At 31.8% G+C, this 18662-nt stretch overlaps 1 protein-coding gene across 4 annotated transcripts in view; it reads left to right on the top strand.

The window, feature by feature from the left end:
- Ret (protein kinase receptor Ret oncogene) overlaps positions 1-18662 on the top strand; it is a 56142-nt gene that overhangs the window by 29502 nt on the left and 7978 nt on the right. For all 4 annotated transcript variants that reach the window (XM_083106157.1, XM_083106158.1, XM_083106159.1 and 1 more), the window contains 12 exons: positions 2062-2286; positions 2395-2516; positions 2829-2967; positions 4223-4476; positions 5915-6095; positions 6213-6310; positions 9547-9824; positions 10875-11063; positions 12683-12864; positions 13335-13541; positions 13823-13925; positions 16637-16802. In XM_083106157.1, coding sequence (XP_082962283.1) covers positions 2062-2286; positions 2395-2516; positions 2829-2967; positions 4223-4476; positions 5915-6095; positions 6213-6310; positions 9547-9824; positions 10875-11063; positions 12683-12864; positions 13335-13541; positions 13823-13925; positions 16637-16802 — 2144 coding nt within the window. The remainder of the gene's footprint in view (positions 1-2061; positions 2287-2394; positions 2517-2828; positions 2968-4222; positions 4477-5914; positions 6096-6212; positions 6311-9546; positions 9825-10874; positions 11064-12682; positions 12865-13334; positions 13542-13822; positions 13926-16636; positions 16803-18662) is intronic.

The following is an 18662-nucleotide window of genomic DNA, read 5'->3' as shown; positions in this document are numbered from 1 at the left end:
ATGATAGAACTTTTGCAAAAGATTTTAAATAAAAAATATATGAGGTAAAAAAATATTTCTTTTATATTATGCAATACATTTTGCATCTTTTACATTCTTGTTTTATAGAATGCTGTTAATATAAAATGTAAAAAATATAGGAGCTATCTTATTTCTAACCTAAATTCCTTGAGTTTAGTCGACAGTTGTACTTAAGGGAGTAATATCATTATTTCGGAAAGACGACAGCATATTTCAGACCACTCCTAGCACGATCAAATCGATACAGACTCTATCATCGAATATATGGACTATCGACGAATATCTATCCCACTAAAAATTGGAAACGTTCATTGAATAAGAAAGAGTTCAACAAAAAATGAAATTAGAACAATTTCTGTAATTTCTCGCACGGACACTCTTTTCTATGATTATTACCATTATTTTAATATTATTATCTGTTTTTAGCACTTATTTTGTACGGATAAACATTTCTTGTAAAATAAAAATATATTTTTTTATATTTATTTCTGTTTCATTCTCTTAAATCTATTTTCTAAATACTATAGATTCGGTTTCAATTTTTCACCAGAACAAACTGCATCAATTTTTACACCCATATTTCTCTGAAATTTATAAGCTTTAAGATTGGACTTTCGGATTGCTTTCGAAACAAATGGATCGTATTTTCCTGTATCTCGATGTCCGAAATTGTGCGTAAAAAGAATTTGTCTTGTCTCGCGACTCTTATCGCTGTATATAATTTATATCATATGATAGAAAAAAAGTATGAGAGGAAGAGTCCCATGACAGAATTTATTCGTCGGACGTGGCGATCTCGAGAGCTTGTTCCAAGGAAGCTCAAACGTTGAAGCCATCAGACGATCGGCTTCGATGTATACATCGTATGCTTCGCTCCAGACGGCCTTTAGATCGTCTCGCGGCATATTTTATTCAGTGAAACACATTTTTGCGGCTGAACACGTCCTAGCCTTTCGAAAACGCAGTACTTGCATGCGCATACCGGAGTCCTTAATACCAGGAAAGCTTGCAAAAAGAATCCTTGCAGCATCATGAATGAACGAAGATATGCGATCGGTCGTCTTTCTTCCAGGAAATTGGTTTCGTAATATTTTAGTTGAGGAGAAAAGGGAAGGGGAAATGTGAAAAACTTGTTGTTTGAATATTTACCTTTCGGCAAAAATGCAATTTTTCTTGCACTTATAAAATATGTATTAGGGAGATAGAGACTTTTCTACGATATAATTTATATTTTTCTCCATATAAAACGACAAAATTGAAATCAGGTTTTGATAGACGGTGGCTTTTTATTTAAATATTAAGCAAAATTTCACAACACTATTGAATTTCCATTTGGCTACAGATTTTATTCTCAGGTTTGTTTGCACTTATTTCATACAACATTAAGCGAAATTTGATCGCGCGCGAGAAGAAATTCGTAATTCGCAAATAACGGAGTTATAAAAGAAAATATCTTTTCCATAATATTTCATATAACAATTCGTGCTTCTGATAACAAAAAAATACTGTAGACGTTATTTTTGAGGAAACTGCCAGATTTAATAAAATTAGCTGTCACACGCGCGTGCAATACAAATATTTTATCATTTTTATTTTTAATTTTTTAACAGCTGTCGCGCTATCTTGATATTTTTACATTATACCTGTTAACTTTTAACGTGGTAACGACGTAAACAGCCGCGAATTGTACGTGACATTCCCTTCTATCAATTTCTATCTTCTACTAACTACGACACGTGCTATCGAAATCGTCAGCAAAATCAGCGAAACTAGAGTTATTAGATCGCTATATATATGTGCCATTACTACCACTCGCAGTTTCCCGAAATTCAGTCTCCCACGTTTCCAGCGAGCCATTGAGTTCGTTTCGCGGAGAATTTATGAGCATAGAGCCATTGTTCTTGAGGGCGACAACTCTCGAGAAGCGATATCCGATTGTCAGCCTAAGGCGCAATCCGAAAATCCTGTCCGGAAAAATTGTAGAAGAAAAGATAGGCGATAAGAGAAACGGATAAACGTATTCTTCCTTTTGCATTTCAGGACTCTATTTCCCGCAATCGAATCTCACTCTAAGGTTTCCATATTTGGTTCAACACGACACGAAAGTTTTACCGGTCAAATTAATCAGCCTTAGAACCCTTCGGAACGATTCTATTGTACCGCAAAATGTGAAGTATCAGATCATTGATCAGATGTTGCAAGAGAAGTTTGCAGTCTACCAGAAAAATAGGAACACGATTGAGCTGCAGAATCTTCCGCAAAGTGGTAAGTATATTTCGACTTTTCTCTTTTCATTATTTAAAGAAGCTTTATTTAAATATTGCAGGATATATTTGAACTTTACTAAAATATAGTATCTTTTTAATTAATAAGGAACCCTTGGTACTATCATCGTCAGAGCGAGCGAGAAAAGTTCCAGCGAAGCGCTACTCCAGATAAAAGTGCAACCAGTACCAGTAATGGGAAAAACTATCAATTGTACAAACTACATGCAGGTAAATTGCCATAAATCTTTATTTTTTTTGGAATATTCACGAGTGCGACCCATTTAACTCGTTAACCATTGTAATCATTATTTGAAATTTATATTGTGCACATAAATAATTGAAACCGATCTACATAATGAAAACATTGCACAATCTATTTTGCGATAATCGATGAATGTAAAAATATTTTAAATAATTGTGAAAATTTGCTCAATTTATTCATGTTACGTGAAACCTTAATATAATTGATCATTGATGTGTTAACGCATCGAAGTATATTTCATCGAAGCATCTTGATCCACAAGGTTTCGAATGTTACAGGATATGTGCTTCTGGAATACATCGAACTACAAGATTTATGAGAATCAACCAGTCACAATGATTGGCACGTTTGGTCCGTTGGAGGCGTACAGTCATATATGTCCCGAGTTTAGCGTCACCAGATATGAATTATCAAATAGTAAGTCTCTTCCGTGATATCTCAATCCTTTCAAATTTAGTTTCAGAGCCACACAGTTATTTTATTTACTACCACGACAATCAAAATTTCTTTTTAAGAAGCAATTTATTTATAAATTCTAAACAAATTTTCAAAGTTAGCGCAATCTAAAATCAATTCGTGAAAAATTGAGGTACTCAATTTTTCTTATGCTTAAGATCTTCATTTTTGTTAGTTAAAATAATACCAATGAATCGCTTTAATGTCATTTGTTGAATCGGATTCCTATTTGCAAGAGATAAATCTCTTGTCAAGAATCGAACATTTTTCACTGACAAAACCGGGAAAAGAGCGAAACGGTGATTAATTAGGATCATTCGACGTAAAATACAGATAAATCTGGTCGCAGCCACGCATGTTGCTAAAGCTGTCGTTAGATCCATACAAATTGTCATCATTAAAATTCGCTGAAGACGTCAGTGACATAATACGCGGATCTGTAGTCCTCTTTATATGCGACGAATCATATATCAAAGCCCCAAATGTCTCTTCAGCGACGATTTAAATTTTATTTTTCCGCCGTTGAATAGAGGCTGCCGAAAAAATAGCAAGCGCCATATTTCAAATGTGGCGTTTTCGCAAAAAAGAGCTTAATCTATTACGTTTAAATGAAACATAGACTGAGACTTTTATGGAACAATGACTTTAGTCCACATTTCAGTTGAATGTACCTAATAGCAGTAATAGCAGAAAAAAAGAGAAAGAAATATTATTATAAAATGCTTATAAAAAAATAGAGAACTTACATTAAAATATTAATTAAAAACTTTTTATTAATAATATAATTATGCATAACATATAGAAGTTTTTTGTATTACTATCATGTAAAGTCAATAATATTAATATTAATATTTAGATAATATTATAAAAATAATTCTTCTTATATACTAGAGATATATAATTTTTTATATTGAAATATAATTTTAATATTAAAATAATATATGTATATAAAAGCTGTAGGTTATGAATAGCGTTATTATACTATGACACTGTTTACCGTTACATCAAATATGATAATATGATTAATTTTGTGCCTTTATTCCCTCTTTATCCTAGAATTTCTTCGATTATGTTAATTTATGCTAATTATATACATATATTATGCTAATTATGTACATTTGGCTATTGTAATCTGCTTTTGAAAAATGTAACTGCTACATAACATTTAATACTGAAATGCAGAAATAATGAGGTGAGATTTATTTTCATCTTTTAGGGAGCGATTATTTTCACATAGTTGATAATAAGTTATTTGCGAATGCATCGCTGGATCGAGATATTATCGGTCCTCCAGGAGGACCTGGACCTCGCGTTCAGCTCCAAGTAAGTTGCGTCGTTTGGGAGAAAAAGACCGGGGAGCAGCACATACAGACAAACGATATTACTATCGATATCTTGGATCAAGACGATAATCCTCCTATAGTGCAAAACAACACTTCCATCGCTATAACGCTTTCGGATTTTACCGAGGTAAGTTTGCAGTATCAAAGAGTAACATCGAGTTAATGTTGTAAATTAATGCTCGCTACAATTTCGAGTAACTTGGAACCAATTAACTTCCTGATACTAAAGAACTTGCTTATCGTTATCTAAGCATAAGGGCACCATTAATCTGTATTGAAATCTAACCAGATTTATATCTATGAGTTATAGCTCCATTTTCTGAACCCGATGAAACTTTTTTATTTTCTCTTAAAAATAATTAAATTATGATTGAAATAAACTCTGAATAATTTTCATAAAAAATAAATAAAAATTAAGAAGTTAGAAAGATATCCTATCTAAATGTAACGGTTTTATTAAAATATTATAAGTAAAATAAATATCAGTAAAAAATCATTGAATAAAAAAATCTCTACTTACAAAAATATTTTGTTTTTCTCGTTTTATTAATATTTTATTATATTTTATTAATATTTTTCATTAATATTTTAGTGTAAAAATAAAAATTAATTATTAATAAAAGTAAAGATTATCATCTGTTCCAAGACATTTCGTACAGATAATTCCAAGTATCTTTATTTTGTTGCTTAGCATATTCAACGTTTTGCAGTATTTTGTTTTGTTGACAAATTTCAGTGTTTCTTCATAAATGAATCTTCATGAATCTCATTTTTTAACCGCGGTGTCGCCGCGTCGGAAACGAGACTTAATCAAGCGCTCATTGTTCGCGTAATTACCGCGTTGCTTTGCGAGCAACGTGCATAATAAAAAGGAAACGCCAAGTGCAGTGGGCCACAAAAGACATGTGAGAATGATGAGATATAGAAGAGAGTTCCTCTGGAACTGATCCTGATTAAACCCCCGGGGTGTCCCATGCTCCAATGCTCGTCAAACTGCTTTTCTCTGCTTTCCCACTTTTGTTGTTCTTTATCAAACATTTCTTTTTAGTCCTTTTTTAACTGTTACTTTTCGTTCAGTTCTTCACTTCTATGAAGAAAAGGTTGTTTGGATGCTGAAACACCTGAAGAGTTTCTACAAACGTAATTGAAGACTTTAATGGGCGAAGTTCAATCAGTTAATCGAAATCCAACGTTGCTTCGCTAAGTATAGTGAAAATAATTAAAACTGTTAATGAAAGAATCTGGTGCTGTGTTAAAAGCTACAAAAAAATAATTATTTGAAAAATATTTTTTTCACGTATTTTTCACACAAAATCTTGTAAGAATAAAATTATAATAAAACTGGAGTTGTAAATTATTCTATGATAGCACAGTGAATTAATAATTAAAATGAAAAATAATTAAATTAAAAATAAAAAAGTTAAAAAAGAAAATCACTGGAAAAAAATATAAAAAAAGAATAAGGCAATAATAATGTGGATATTAAAAATATGTAAAAACAATATATCAACATCAATTATAATGTTTTTGCGTTTTAACGAGGAATAAACATTTTTCTGTGACAGGGCTACAAATTGACAGACGATAATCACATGATCTTGACGGACGCGGACACGGTGACTAGCAATAAGTTCAGCATTCGCCTGATTGGTGATAGTTCCCATGCGTTAAACATCACTTACAACATTATGCCGATCGAGCATCCTCGTTTCCCGAATCTGGCGCCTTATACTGCCATTTTTCCTAGTGAGTACCAAGCATTCGTCCAGCATTGCCTCCATTCGCATTTCAATTCATTTTTGATGGATGTCCGCACGTATATCTTTCACACACGTAATTGCAAATTTATCTCGCATTTTCCAGCAATCCATGCCAGGAAGACACTGCTACCGGAATCGCCGTATCACGTAGTCCTTCAGGTTACGGATGAATCGCTTCTCAAAGGATATGGGGCGAATTCGGTGAGTCAGTATCGATTCTACGTCGTCGACACTCATTGGCAAACTGCTTGACTACATTCGCTCCATTTGCAAAAGTGTCAAAGGACAATGGCCAAGTATCTTAAATGTCTGAGCAAAATAGCACACGGTAAAGTACCGGCAAAGTTTCTTAACTGTCCTTTCCACTTTAGAGTTCAGAGAATTTTAAAATATTTCTATTTACTTCGTAATTTATTTCGTAATTGCGAACAGTTTGGATTGACTTTCTATTTCGCTCCTTTGTGCTAAATTAATTAAAAGATCAAGGAGTTGGATTTTTATTAATAAATGAAAATAAATCAAAGACTCTAATAAAGTTTAGCCCAAGGAAAAAAAATAATTATTGTCTGGTAAAATAAAATAATAGGGAATAAAAAAATATCTGGTAAAATAAAATAATAAGGAATAAAAATATTTATTGTCTGGTAAAATATTATGATTTGTTGGAAAAAAATTAATTAGTGTACATCAGAGAAAAATTAAATCAGTGCTCTTCGTAATGCACTGGCGATTCATCGAAATGAACAAACAGCGTACGAGCAGTATGCTGTGCTGGGAATCTGTTGTCCGATGAAAAAAGTTCACCCCAGTCGCGATAAATTTCGCAATATCGGCAGAGTCCGCCGATATCTCATCGCCGTATGTCATTTACGAACTGCACGGATAAAACTCGGGGCGAAAGTGCGCCATACTGATCCCATAACTTGCGAAGAGTACTTGGTCAAATGTATGAAAAGAATAAGACACCAATTATATTAAAGGGTTAAATTTTTCTGAAATAAAATTTTCATTTTTATCAAAAATAATCTCCACTCATATTCAATAAATATAAATATTTTTAATAATCATGATTATTGGATTAATTATCATTGCAAAATAAAATCTATCCATGAAGAGAAATACATATGATAATATTAATTAAATAATTATTAATTCTTCTCAAAGATTTTTTATTCAGTTAAAAATCGTTATCAATATAATTCCTCGCTTCTCATTAATTAATTAAATACAGCCCGCTCTCATAGCTACGTTTCCATATTTCGATTAAATGCAAGCGTTCTCTTAAATGCAAATTTCCTCTCATTTACGTCCGGCTCACCTCCTATCGACACGAAACGAAATCGACCCGGACTTGTATCGAGGAAGTAGAAAGATAAGCGACTCATTAGTCGCCATTAGTCGTGTGCCTTGCATCCGTAATCGCGCGCTTCGCGGTATAATCGGAGGTCATTAAACAATTAGGTGGTGAAATCTCGCCTTCCTTGTTAAAGGTTCCTTGGGCGCGGCATTGATTTCGTGGAGGCGGTTAATCGCAGATTAAATACCGCATCCACCATCTGAAAGTGGCGCGTGGGTGAAGTCACTTATATTATCGAGCTTTGTTTCGAATAATGCAATCGTCATTAAAACGGGCTTTCAATGTTTTTCGTAATTATCAAAACAACAATTTCTCCGGATACTGGATATTTTCCATCCGGGAAAAATCATTTAATTATTCGCATGAAATAATTTGATCGACCGTTCAATATGTGATAAGAGAAACTATGAAAATTGCCATACAAAACGTATAACACGCACGAATAAACGCACATATATCGCAGTATGCAATTTCCAAATACTTTGTTCGTGTTTACGTGACAGAAATGTGTCCAGTAAAATTTGCAGTATACGGGGTGTATGATGATATATATTTCTCTCAAGAGAAAACAGTTTTTTATATTCTTGATAAAATTTAAACTCGCAAAATATGTCAAATTTTTTTCTTATTTTACTAATTGATTTAATTGTAAAATTATTTATTTAATGATAAAAAATATTAACATAAAGACCTGCTTGTAAAATAAAATTCTATTCTTCAACTTTATATCAAAAGTGAACTTTGATTGCAATAATTTGCCATGAAAATATTTAACGTAAAATATTAAAGAGAATTATATTTAATTTTTGTTAATAATAAACCAATATATTTATCAGAAAATCTTCGATTCAGCAATAATTATCAAGCACTCTGTAGATGCGCATGTTATTACTGTTTGGCGATATTAAATGCCGCGAGTTTTGCGCATAACGGTGTCATGTGTGGAGCGTACATCACCCTGATATAATTGGAAAGAGGATAATGATTGTAGAGCGCAATTCGTAAACGCGATAATAATCGAGTGGAATTCGTTCTAATTCAAGCCGCGCATGTCGTGCACCTTTAATGGATACCCTACATCATCCGCGTAGCACAAGACTAGGTGTTTAAATTGAAACCACACGAGAAAATAAATCTCGACGTCGATATATATCTAGCGACCCCGGGCGACCTGCTCCTGATATATATCCTGTAAATCAGGCCGCGTGTCTTAGGTATCGCTGATCCTCATCTTGTCTTTCCTCGCGAAACGCGATACCCCTTCGCAGTTAAATACTGATCTTCAGCCATGAAAACATACTCTTGCCTTCGTTAAATTGTCATGTTGAGATCTATCGAATATTCTGTGGCCTTGAATTATATCCTTCCTTTATTGAGAAGAATATACTGGTTTTAGAGATTCTAAAATAATTTAATATAAAAAATGAATATAATAAAAAGAGAATTATAAAACAAAACAACAAAATTATAAACCGAGACATGGATGCATTTACAGTTCCTACACGCTGTTCAAGAAAAGATTGGTTTAAGTGCCTTTTCCCGCTATAGTCATTCCATGGGTGTACCAAGAATGGACGATAAATTCTAATAAAAACCGTCACGTAGCAATCGCATCTGGTCGTGGTCTTTAATATCGATCTAGTGTGATAAAATATTGCTTGAGTCTACTTTGAGATCCTTTCTAGTCGTGGCAAATCTTCTAAGTTTCTTTCCATGTAACAATGTACTTCTCCTTTAGATAGCAAAAATTCTTTTAACAATATTTACAAAATAATTATTCTTTAAGTATAATTTAATCAGAATATAATATTGTGAAAAAACAAAAAATAATATATGTAAAATGGATATCTTTCATATATATATCTAATTATAAAGTTACATCTATTACATATAACAAAATTATATAAATACAAATGGAATGGCAACCTGATTTTTGAGAAAGCATATTTTCCCCTCATTCCTCTTAAGCTTCTTGCTTTATTAATCATTATACGTGTATGTATAAATTTTTACAGAAAAAGATTTCAGCTACACGATTTTATTTATTTTTTTTCACTTTTTTTTTATTTTATTTGTTTAGGCAAACATCAGCGTAACTTTCTCGGGGCCAGTACACCGAGTTTCCACTATTGCAACACCATCATCCGTCATGGCACGAGAATCATTCTCGTATCCGGCGAATGTGAAAATAGCCCGGATTTCGCCGAGATATATGCGCGTGGCGAAACCAACAGCAAAACCCCATCCCTCGATAACTTTCATCCTGAACGGTTCCAGTGCATTCAACGTCACTCGACGGGACGGTATCGTTTATGTGTCCAACGAAACTAAGCTACAATCCGAGCCCGACATCGTTGAGTAAGTTCACCCGTTTTATCCTAAATAGCACAATATCATGCGACAGCGAAACATTTTCGATAATCTCTGTATGAGGACAATGAAGCGCGCTATTTACATTCAGAGATTTATTTTCTGAGATGTTTAAAGGTCATAAAATTAAAATACTTTGCTTTAATCGATTTTATATGTAGAAAAGCTATAACATGATAATTATGCATTCAAATGTATTTAAATAAAAGAGTTATATTTAGATTTATTTCGGTCAATATATGGAATTAAAAATAAATTAGATATTCGAGTATCTGGCACGAATATAGCCCGAACGCGATTACTTTCCGTGTAAAGTACATGAATATTTATATTATATTTATACTTTTGTGGAACATTTAGAATGTCTAAATTATGTATGTTTATATGTATTTCAAATATATATATACATGTATAACATTTTTATTTGATTAATAAATTTTTATTTTTATTTGATACTTTTTTATTTAACCCTTTCGCTGCTATAGGCGCCTTTGAAATTTTCGTCATGATATACTGTAGGCGCCTTAAAGCGTCCAATTGTTATCATCAAGATGATGATGTTGGCGCCTTTAGGCGTTCAATATTTTTATTATTATTATTCAAATATCTTCATACTAGTAACTGATATGCTTTACGCGACAGCGAAAAGTTTATAAAATTTTATAAACTTTGTCGTGTATCGGTCACGGCTAAATATGTGTCGTCTGTCACACACGCTCCGCATTAGACTTCCCCGCAGCGAAAGGGTTAAATTAAAGTCAATAATATTTGAATATTTTACAATTTCTTTACACAATTTTTTTTAATTTTAATAAGACTGAATGCTCATTCTCAGAATTTCTATGTTGATTTTACTATATTAATTGAACGAAATTACGAAAATAAAATGAGCGAGAAAGATTATAAAACCATGATATGAGAAAATTCCTATCTTCATTAAAATCGATGCCATCTCAATTAATAACTACATTTACTGTTACATTTCGCCCAGCAATTTTTCTTATCATTTGATCATGATGCGATCAACTTGTTTGTCAGATTGCAATTAAACTGGAGCGGAAAGGATGGCATCGGGAAAATTAACACATTACAAGTGAATCTAGTCAATGTTCTGCCGTCGAATAATACGTGCGTACAATCGGCTCAGAAAGAGATGCATTCGTGCGCAAATGCGGAATCGCGCGAGAATTGCGAAAAATCCTGCGGAATCGGCAGCGGAGTTTTCAGGTATGTCTAACAATAAGTTATTTGTTCGCAATATTAATACAGAATGTTTTTAAGTATATAATTGCAATCTTTATTAACAATAAGTATTAAAAATAGGAATGTTTTATCTTGATTCAAAATTTAATAAAAATTTTAATAGAAATTTTTTATCTAAAAAATATATTTTTATAAATAATATAACACATTTATATAATATAACATATAATATATATATTATTAATAAAATAATATCAAAATAATCGAAGTAACTAAATTACGATTCGAATCACGGAGCAACAATTGGCATAAATATATTTAACTAATAATATTTAACGTTTAATTTAAAAAATTATATAATTATATAATTATATTTTTAATTGTTTGTCACATCCAAAAATGATTATATTTGCAAAATTTTCTTCAAAACTCTTTCTTATTTTAAGTAAAAGAAACATTCCATTTAATTTTTACATAGCGGTATAAATTCAATATTAGTAAATTTTAACAGCAAAAACGCATTCTGCAATGCTTTCTAGCGAACAAATGTTGCATATCTTATTTTATAATCACACCACTGGGAGTGGCGTAGTGTGCCACTTCATTTCCATATATGAAGAATTTTTAGAAAGTTTTTACACAAGCCTCTCTCTAAAAAATATAAAGGAAATCTTACTTAAAACAAAAGTGAAATAATATATTTAGACTATTTATAAACTAATGAGTAAATGTGTGTGTTTAAATAATGTATAAAATTTATACATCAACATATATATAATAATTAACGCGTTAAATAGTAAGATCTTACCTGAAGGTCGACAGTAAGAAAACTCCTAAAGGAAACTTTTTTTTTATATCACTGTGCGTAATCGTGCGCAAGTTCATTTTGAAAGTGGCGATTATTTTCCATAATAGACTAAAGGGAGAGGCTGTGTCATTACTTTCATTCTTTTTCTCGGAGAAGCGTCACATCGCCAAGAGACTCAATTTCATCGTAACGACTATTTCGGACGGTAATACGTCCAGGTTTATAGCTCTTCCATTTCACTTGACTCGTTTTCGCTGTTCTTTCCGATAACTATTGCTTTTTGATATGATAACGTAAAAGGCAGTAATTGACAGTTCATTTTTTATCCTTCCTCTTTTTGTGTTATAAAAAAATAAATAATGGTTATTATTTTTCTTCGCTCTATTTTCTATTTCTTGAACATGCCAGTGTAATTTAGTATATCAATTTTGTACGAAGCATCGCTTATCATTGAAATTGTTCTTTACAAGAGATTCATAAAAACTATCTATCGTCATTTAATTTACGATGACAATTTTTCTTTATTTATTGTTTGTCTAGTTCTGTTTTTTTTTCTCAATTAAATTTTATTATTTTAAATCAAGTATTTATTTCGGTTTTTTAATAATGGCTTTTAAAAAGCATTAATTAAATTTAACGTAGTCAGTCAGATCAATTTAAAGCTAAATTTATAATGAAATAATTTAGAACTTTAAGAAATTTGCTAGAATCATTTTCTCATCGTACGAAAAAGATTCAAAGTTTATCCCTAATAATTTTAAAGGAAACAGCTTTACATAGATCACTCTATGTCATGCCAATCATAAGAAGATTTTAATAATGAATTTATGCGCAGCAATAATAGTTTCGTCGGTCGATGCGTTTGGAGAGGCAACAAGGGAAACAATCAAACCAACAGCACTCAAATGTCGAAGAATTATTCCACCTGTTCACCAGATCTCACGTATTGTCCGGACAACGAATGTGACGAGCTAGAGAGAAGCAATCCGCATATATGTCCGCAAGATTGTGTCGAATGTGAGTAGCATGCGTATATTCGATCACGTTATAACGCAGTAAAGCCAGGCATGTCAAAACGTCACGATACCATTGTTACGTTACATAGTATTGTAAAAAATGCATACAGTACTAGATTCACGGCGATAATTGAAATGCTTTTAAACATAAACAAATCTTTTTCTACAATACTTTCAAAAAGAGATTTTGTACTCTTTAAATTTTAAAATTTTTTATATTTTTAATAAATATTATTAAAAGATTCGAAATATATATATTATATAAGAAGATTTTCGCAAGCATAGAATCATGTTTCCTCAGTTTTAAGGACTCTAGGACTAGAGCTTTCGATTTAAAGGGATTTCACATTACCGTCGTCACAGTTGCGTCTCATCGAAAGGGATTTAAGGGCTATTGGAGAGAGATTACTGTGCTTGTCTCTGAGAGGTACTCGATCGATGTGTGAGAATGATCGCGTTCGCGTTTTTCAGCCGAACCATTTTTCGGCCACATGAACGAAAACGGCCGCGGCATAAAGAGCGGTGTAGGGATTTGTGCCTGTAATGACGAACTCCAGTGTCAATGCAGACCCTTTCGACGAAAAGGGAACGACTCCAACGTGCCAGGCGACAAGGAAGAACGACCCAGAAAATCACGGGACCAGAAAAATCCCGATCTTGTCTCGGGCGCGCGTAAAGGTCAGTCGCATCGCGGTGCATAATTTTTTCCACATGAAAATCACGTGTGTTAATTATTGAATAATAAGAAAGAAAAACAGGCGCTTTAATTATGTATAATAATTTTAGATATCGAAATTTAAAAGTTTAAATAATTTAAAACATTTTAGTCCATTTCGGAATCTTTCTATGACTGGAAGAGAAGCTTGAAATATAATGCCTTTACCATTGTGATTTTACATCAAAGAGCTTGTTTTTTCACTCTATTAAGCATTATTAACCTTTGTCCTTTGGCTTTGCAGCGTCCAGCGAACCATGCGGTCCCACATGCATGATAGGCGTCATTGGAGCTAGTCTGTTTGTTCTGATCGTGATTGTAGGCTCGTTTATTACATGGAGGTACAGGTAAGAAATAAAAAAAATCAATTATATAGGATAACAAAAAATTTTCGTTTTATTTTACGATTTCAAAACTATACGCAACATTAATCAAACAATTATTAGATGAGCATATCAAAATCATATCTAGTCATATCTAGAAAATTAAAAAAAAAAATATATATATATATATATATATACACAGGGTGATTCATATAAAGTGACCGATGTGAATATTAGCTAAAGTTGAAGAGCTATGAAAAAATTTTTATACCAAAAGATGTTTGACACAGAGGGGGACATCGTATGGTACAAACGATATTTTTGTAGATGAAGGCATTAAGGAGATTTCAAGATCAACTTAATTTTTTTAAATGGAACCTCCTATTTTTTATTACGTATTCTTGTAGCTCATCTCGAGAGCTTTCTAAAACACTATAATTAAGTTAGTTTTTATTAAGTACTTTCCGAGTTATGAGGCTTGAAATCATTTCTTAATTTTACATAAACCGTAAAATATCTTGTAAAATATTCATTTTTCGATTATCTTACCTTAATACTTTTACGTACAAAATAATGAGAGGAATCAATTGGTGTAAAGAAAACATATAGTTGTTTCGAAGAAAAATATGTAATTTGCAATTAACAATTACATATTTTTTCTTAAAAATAACTATGTGTTTTCTTTATACCAATTGATTCCTCTCATTATTTTGTACGTAAAAGTATTAAGGTAAGATAATCGAAAAATGAATATTTTACAAGATATTTTACGGTTTATAAAATTAAGAAATGATTTCAAGCCTCATAACTCGGAAAGTACTTAATGAAAACTAATTTAATTATAGTGTTTTAGAAAGCTCTCGAGATGAGCTACAAGAATATATAATAAAAAATAGGGGGTTCTATTTAAAAAAATTAAGTTGATCTTGAAATCACCTTAATGCCTTCATCTATAAAAATATCGTTTGTACCATACGATGTCCCCCTCTGTGTCAAACATCTTTTGGTATAAAAATTTTTTCATAGCTCTTCAACTTTAGCTAATATTCACATCGGTCACTTTATATGAATCATCCTGTATATATAAATCTATTTTTTACATATTCTATTCTTTATTATAAAAATAAATAATACAAATTACTTCTTTATTTAGAAATTTACTATTAAATATTAAAATACATCTAGTAAAAAAATTATCCCTCTCTCTTTCTTTCTCTATTCTGTAATAATTTTAAATTATTATGAAAAGTAATAAAAAATATTAAAATTTGTTTGGAGAAAATTAATAATATCTCGATACGTCACAATAATGAATTTATAACAATATTTTGTTAGAAATCTTTTGGTCCGTATGGATCTTAGAAGGATTTAGTGAACTATCGCTTCTGAACCAGTGGCTTAAGAGCAGAGCTTATCGGCTCGAGTCTCATGTTTACGAGGAATTAAGGACATTACAAAGCTCACAGCTAACTAGGATTTCAAACATGATTTATTTGACCTTCGATTTTCCGGAATATAGAAAATAAAATTTTAGACAATAGAAACATAAACAAATTGATATGTACTTATTAATTCTATTATAAAAAGAGTTAAAGCATCATCTAAATATTTGATAACATTTATTGGTAGTCTATAAAATTTCAATTGTTGCCTGCGAGACAAACTTATCATCTTTTGCATCTTGTTGCAAATTCTGTTTGAAAACGTGCATCGTTTTCGCGAAATATTTGATATATTTTCTAACTTCATATCTTTCAGATAGATCAAATAATTCATTGTAGAAATATAGATCAAAAGAATTACTGGAAGAAAGAATGTTTGCTTGATTTATCCGGAAATAAAGCCGAACTTGTCGGCAAGAATTCTTGCAGAGAATAAAATTGTAGAAGTTTCGGCATATATGCATATTCCATCTGCACGTATCTTTACATTTTTTTCATAGTTCACAATCAGCTATCTTTTCTTTTATTTTTTAAAATTTTAAATATATGTATTCTATGTAATTATTTTTGTACGTTATAACGTTACATTTATCATTTAATTTTTGATATAAAACCAATTTGAACACGAGAAAATTGATGCATATTTGTTAATATCAGAATAAAAGACATTAAAACGCCACCCAAGCACCGAGAGAAAATAACAGAAGGCAATTTAAAATAAAAGATGACTGGTGAAGGTACATTGTACGCCCATATATCCATATATCTAAAAAATTAACACATTCCATTGTGTCAAATAAATTTCTATCGAATTAATGTGAGGAATTACAAATGCTCCGGTTTTGTATAGGCGATTCAAACCCACTAGCCCGCAAGCCATTCAAAACTTTCGAATTTGGGTTAATGTCTATTAGAATTACTCTCCTAAAGTAACTAGTGGCCACAAAAGTCCGACGTCTGCTGAACTTCATTAATACTAAAATAATTCAATCGAAACGCGAAAGGACAAGAAAACAAAATATATTTTGTATATCTTGCGATAAAATGTAATTCGTTGTAATAATTTTTTTTTATTCTCTTATTAAAATAATTTATTAATCTAGTTTAATAAAAAATATTCTCCGATAAATAATAACTATTGTTTGTAGAGAGCTCTGAATTGATTTTCGCTGTTATAATAGATAATAGTACAATTAGCTTAACTCCAAGTTATCTCATTTCACACTACACCGCCAAACCAAAATGGTAAGCCAACATACTTCGTCTTCCGCATTGCGATGTTCTGCGTTCCAGGATGGCGGCGAAGGGCGCTCGACGGGAATGCAAACACAGGGTGGATGATGCGGCAAATGGTATTGGTATTTTGCCGTCTGACTACATTGATCGTGGCGATGGTCTCTTGATCGGTTTGGACACCTTTACAGCGAATCGTCATCTATTGCTGCCCAAGACATGTCCGGTAAGATACTTATCAATTATTTGCAATTATATCAATAAAAAATTCATAAAGAATTCAATACAAGAAAAAGATAAAAGAATATAAATTATAAACTTAGTTTTATTTTGGTATTAGATCAATTTTTGATTAAAATTGATATATTTTTCTGATATAATTTATTTTGAGAGGAATTTCTATAAAATCTTGCTATAAAATCATTTACATGCGTAAATGCAAAAAATAATACGTATGAGGAGAATATTTATTCTTGATAATAGAAGCACAATAATCGGCATAAGATGCGTACTTTCGTGTTTAGAAGCGACAATTGAACGTGATGAAATTATTGTAGTTCTGAGCGCAGACACATTTTTTAAATCGATGTTATCTAATAAGTCCTGCGGAAACTTTCTTATTACTTTAACGTCGATGTTAATTTAGCCGCAGCAGAATTGAAACTTCAGTAAATGACGTGAGATAAAAAAGACGAAGTTTCTAATAACTCTTTAATATAATAATAAAATTATTCGGAGGTCAATTATTCTTATATGTGTTATCTTTTGAACAAGCAGATTATTTTTAATTTATTAAATACTTAAGCGTTAATTTATTAAATACAGCTGAATTATTATTTTAATATTAGATATGAAAGTATTTTCTACAAGAAAGATTATTTATTTCTATTTTAAAAACACACATATTTGTTACATATATTTACTGCACTTGAAATATAAAACGAAATATGAAACGAACAAAGAAATATAAAACAAGCAATGAGAAGACTCTTATTCTGTAAGATTCTTTTTACATGTTAATTCAAGAATCAAATTTCTTCGTTGTAGTTTTTTAATAAAACCACTCCAAATTATATATCAAGATCCTAATTCTTTTACAAACTTTTTATGAAAGACAAGTTTACTGAAAGAATAAAAAGAAAAAGTTTCTTACTTCATCTCACTTATTTCTTTAATATAAATTCTCTTCCCATATTATAAAGAAAACTCGTAAACATTTGCCTCTTTTCTACACCTGTCTCTTTAATTGCGCAACACGATTCACGGTTGCTTCCCACATGTGATATACCATACGTGCGTGCAACCGCATAATCTCGCATAAGCAGCGGTATGCTAAAGCGCGTAAGCTCCCTCAGCTTTCCACACGAAGAAGCACGAAACTACAAAGAGGTCACTTCTCGGAATCTAAACGCGAACTCGGAAACTCAGTCGAGTTACATAGTCTTCAGGTCCGGAATATTTGTCTGTTAATCCTATTGCTCGCGCATATCGTTCGATCGCTTCTCTTAGAAACATCGAGGAAGACGAGCGTTTCGCAAAGCTGCATGTCGCACCTTCTCAAGAGGATCACTCGTGGATATCGCATCGTGAAAATATAGCGTTTCAACTGGTGATCGATGAAGGAACAGGAAATTTAAGATTGCTTCAATCTAAAGCGTAATCTAAAATTCTTTGGAGACCTTGAAAATCTTGAAAATTTCGGGAATCTTATGAATCTGGGGAATCTGGAAAATCGTAGATATTATTTTGAAGAGAATGTAACTCTACGGATTCTGCAAACTATGTCAGGAATGATACGAAAGAAATCGTCGTTTACTACCGCTTAAAAAGCTAGAAAAGCGGTTTCCCATTTCTCGCATTGCTGATGATTTTCTTTATTTCGGATAATTCACATTTTACTGTGCATTTTACTGCGTGCTTCTCGCGTTATAGCGACGAATAACGATCTTAGTACTTAGAGACTGGTAATTTACATTTAACGAAATATGCAAAGAAACCGCATCCGACAGCTGCGCTCATCGTCAGTGACAAAAACTCACTGTTCGTATTTGCTCCGAAAGTTACTCCAAAATTAAAGTACAGTTCG

Source organism: Camponotus vicinus, unplaced genomic scaffold (assembly GCF_025532165.1).
Source record: "Camponotus vicinus isolate PSW18456_S1 unplaced genomic scaffold, iyCamVici1.0 SCAF_8, whole genome shotgun sequence".
Lineage (NCBI taxonomy): Eukaryota > Metazoa > Arthropoda > Insecta > Hymenoptera > Formicidae > Camponotus > Camponotus vicinus.
This window is presented reverse-complemented; position numbering and strand designations above follow the sequence as displayed.